The sequence below is a fragment of the Eutrema salsugineum genome, unplaced genomic scaffold, assembly GCF_000478725.1.
Source record: "Eutrema salsugineum unplaced genomic scaffold, Eutsalg1_0 scaffold_6, whole genome shotgun sequence".
NCBI lineage: Eukaryota > Viridiplantae > Streptophyta > Magnoliopsida > Brassicales > Brassicaceae > Eutrema > Eutrema salsugineum.
Window position 1 is genome coordinate 6,062,432 of NW_006256547.1, and position 3,629 is coordinate 6,066,060.

The following is a 3,629-nucleotide window of genomic DNA, read 5'->3' on the forward strand; positions in this document are numbered from 1 at the left end:
TTTTTTTTTTTTTGTATCTATTATGAACAAATTTCACTCACTATACTAAATCTCTTCTTTTTGGATAGTAATATGACAAACTAAGGGCAGAAGTAGCGAATTAAATCCACATGATCTTATCCTATCACCTAGAAATTTTTACTACTTTTGAAGATCTAATTTATCTTTAAACAAAATGGTATACAAATACACATTATAAATTGAATATATGCGTTGACGAAAAATATAAATTATGCAAGAAATATATACTTGTAGAAAATGTCTGATAGTTCAAAATATTAAATTTATTTGGCATAAGAAAACGATTTGACATTGAAACCTTTGATATCGAAAGCAAAAAAAATTGTATTACATAGCGTTTGATGTACACTACTGATATATACAAAAATTACTGAGATATTTTTATATCTGAAAAAAAATATATGCTAGAGACTTCAAGATAGAAAGATTATTATTTTCTTTATTTTTAGTGTATTTGACGTTTTGCAGAATATTCGTGGTTTTATAATCACGTCTAATGAGAGTGGATTTTAATAATGAGCCGAATGCATAGCCACGCGACTCACGCTTAACCCGGTCCGAATGTCTCGCACGTGCAAACACCTGGAAACATGTGATGTGATGTGATGTGATGCGAAAACAAAACGCCTTTCCCTCGCAACTATGTCTATCTTGATCACAAATTTTACAAAGGCTCACAAGAAATTACAAATTCTATTTGATGATACTAACTGGGATAATATTTTCTTTACAAATATTAGTTTTGAAAACAACTGAATAAAGGCAATCAAAAACAGCAAACTCTGAAACAAAACAAGATTCCATGTTTCTGCAAAAAGAAGGATTCTATCAAAGACTTCGATCAGAATCATCTTCGTCTCTGAGGAGGAGGTGGTGGTTCACGGCTGAGATGATGCTTTTGAAGAGTCTTGATATAGTTTCGCATGAGACCAAACTTATTGCTCCCAAGCTCGTAGATATAATCCCATGGATATATCCCTGTTCTATGCAAGTCATCAAACACTAACCTGAACCATCCAAAAAGATTTAGCCCCAACAACTTATAAGTTATAAGCGAAAAAATAAAAACAAAAGTTTCCGTGTCTTTAAGATGGCTAACTTATAATATGACCTTGCGGGATTTGTAGCTACCTTACCCCGTAGTTTCCAACCGGTTCTGCAGACATGATTCCTACATACCGCCTTCCAGATATCACCTGATCGACAAAGCCAAATTGTTTAGGCCACCAAAGATAAGACCAGCAAGACTCAATGCCATAGTGTTGAAGACTTAAGAGTAAAGCTTACAGAATGAAATTTTCTTTAATCCGAACCCGTTCAGAATTTATGTTTGATTAGCCACACAATCAATGGACTAGCAAGTAGTAACCAGAAGACAAAAGAACGATAACAAGACTCATTGCTAAGATACTAGGTAGATTGAATTTTTCAATAAGAAAATCCGTACAGAGTCTAGTCAATAAGAAGTGAAAACTAATAGCCATAATGCAAAGAAACGAAATCATGACTCATTGCTGAGCCATGTCCGCATCCACTGGGAATCAAATATCATTGCAGTGGTTAGATTCATACTTAAAGACATCATCTTTGTCCAAACCCGTCAAGGATCTACGAATGATCAGTCACTAGAGCAGCAAACTAGTAACCATAAGGTAGAGAGACAACAGCACAACGTATTGGTTAACCATAGCCTCATATACATCAATAAAAGTCTCAGTCGAAAGTTCTAGTATTAACGGACTAGCTGTCAATTATTTCTCTGGATGTTTATGCAAAAGCCAAAAGAGCCACACAAACCAGACTTGATTTTTACCAAAATCCATTTGGAACCAAGTATAAGTCAGAGTAAAGAACAAGAAGCTACTGGCCATTAATTAGCTGGTCCAAAAACAATAAGCCAAAAAAACTAAAAGCAGCATCCAATGCTAATTTAGCCTCATAGGCAGCTATCAAATTATTGCAAGGAGCTATATCAAAAGTGTGTGCTAAGACAAGATATCAAAAGCCTATATCCTCACGTTTCAAGATTTTGTGAACTAAAATCATGTGGTTTAGAACAATCTTTGATGCCTAAGAAATTGACCAATTACCTTTTCACCACCGATTGATCTGACTTTTCCATCAGCAGCTGGACTATGGACTCTCAGAAACTCAGATGAGAAATTGAACTTAGTGCCGTCTGCGTACTCTACCTCAACCTTCAAAAGGGTATTCGATAAATCAGATCCTAAACCAAAAGATCGATTCCATGCGTACTAACATCACCAATCAAACAAAAAATTTCTCTCTTCAGATAGAGAAACTCAGAATTCAAATCTCGAGTTTTTTTTTCTAATCGCCGAGATTCAATTGAAACATAAGAGTTAAAGAGTAAAAACAGAATCGAACTTTACTTTTTTGGGAGATAAGATGGAGAAATCTGACAGTTTTGGAACAGTAATATCACTTGTGCCATGGATTCGCCGGCTAATGACTCTCGTAATCGCCCACCGGCGATTGCCGGAGAAGATGCTTCTCGCTCCAATCATCATTTCACTATGAATGCAAAGCCCAAACGTACTTTATTCGGCCCAATTAAAAATAGCGTTGTATCACCTTTTTTTCATTATTTTTTGGTCTACACCTTCGTCTTGAAATATTCAAAGTCCCAAATATTTTAAATCCTTACCAAACTAAGGATTAACCCGCGCGAACGCCAAGTTTTTTTTTTTACTTTCAATTAAATTAAATAATTTTGAAAATTAATTATTTTATAAAAAATAGTTGTTATAAAGTTTACAAAAGGTACAAGACGAGTAATTAGTCGTACAAAAAGTACGGTCCAAACTGGGTTTTCATTAGCCGATATGAGTTCAAAGGAAACAAAAATTTCGATGATTGCTATTGACGACATACTTTTCTGGGTCAAAGAGTACGCTCTTTCTCTTCATCTTCCTCAATCCTTCTCTAGCTTTACTCAATGTTTCTCTGTTTTTCTTTAATTTTCACAGCCGTGAACATCATATGAGTTAATTCTTTTGCATATATTTTACAACTCTATTCATCCTCCATTAAAGCAAATTGCAATTAAGCTCTGACGTCCATCGGTGTGTATTTACTGATATCTCTCTTCCAAACCCATGAAAGAAGTGGACCATGCCTCTTTCTCCACAACCCTCCACAACCGCTTCTTTATCTCGTCCAAGAAATACGAATCATGGACACCAACAAGCGTTTAGTATTCGACAAAATTTTAATAATTGTTAAATCAATGATGTTGCCAACAAGCGCTAACCCGTTAACATTAACAGTTGTTAAATCGCAGGAAGAAAACTAAAAAAATTTAATAGTTTGAGTTTTTAATTGGATCAAAAAATTAGTTCAAGTAGTTTTTAACAACACTAAATATTCATGTATTTTTCTAATAAATATTAAATAGTTAGGTATTTTTAATTTTTTCTCCAATGTTAAATATTTTTATCAGATAAAAAAACGTCAAAATCCAAGCAAAAACCTAAAAATTGTTTAGGAAAGAAGAGGATGAGCCAACAATGCCATGCCTATCTGAGTAAAATGGTAGACAACGGGCGAACTACTTTTTATTGCACAAGGCTAGCACAATTTTTTTA

The 3,629-nt window shown here is 34.2% G+C and overlaps 1 protein-coding gene across 1 annotated transcript; it reads right to left on the reverse strand.

Annotated features, from left to right (window-relative positions):
- Positions 1-695: 695 nt before the first annotated feature.
- Positions 696-2,627, reverse strand: LOC18013391. Its single transcript, XM_024151569.1, has 4 exons — positions 2,415-2,627; positions 2,112-2,219; positions 1,153-1,217; positions 696-1,028 (listed from the first exon to the last, which is right to left on the reverse strand). Exons 1-4 carry the CDS (start codon positions 2,550-2,552, stop codon positions 869-871), a joined length of 471 nt encoding a protein of 156 aa, XP_024007337.1. The 5' UTR covers positions 2,553-2,627; the 3' UTR covers positions 696-868.
- Positions 2,628-3,629: the final 1,002 nt, after the last annotated feature.

Coding starts and splice junctions, on each gene's coding strand:
- LOC18013391 (XM_024151569.1), bottom strand. CDS start 2,552: ATGATGATTGGAGCGAGAAGCATCTTCTCCGGCAATCGCCGGTGGGCG. Junction 1,218..2,111: donor GATCAATCGGTGGTGAAAAG/GTAATTGGTCAA, acceptor TTTGTCGATCAG/GTGATATCTGGAAGGCGGTA. Junction 1,029..1,152: donor GTTGGAAACTACGGGGTAAG/GTAGCTACAAAT, acceptor TGGATGGTTCAG/GTTAGTGTTTGATGACTTGC.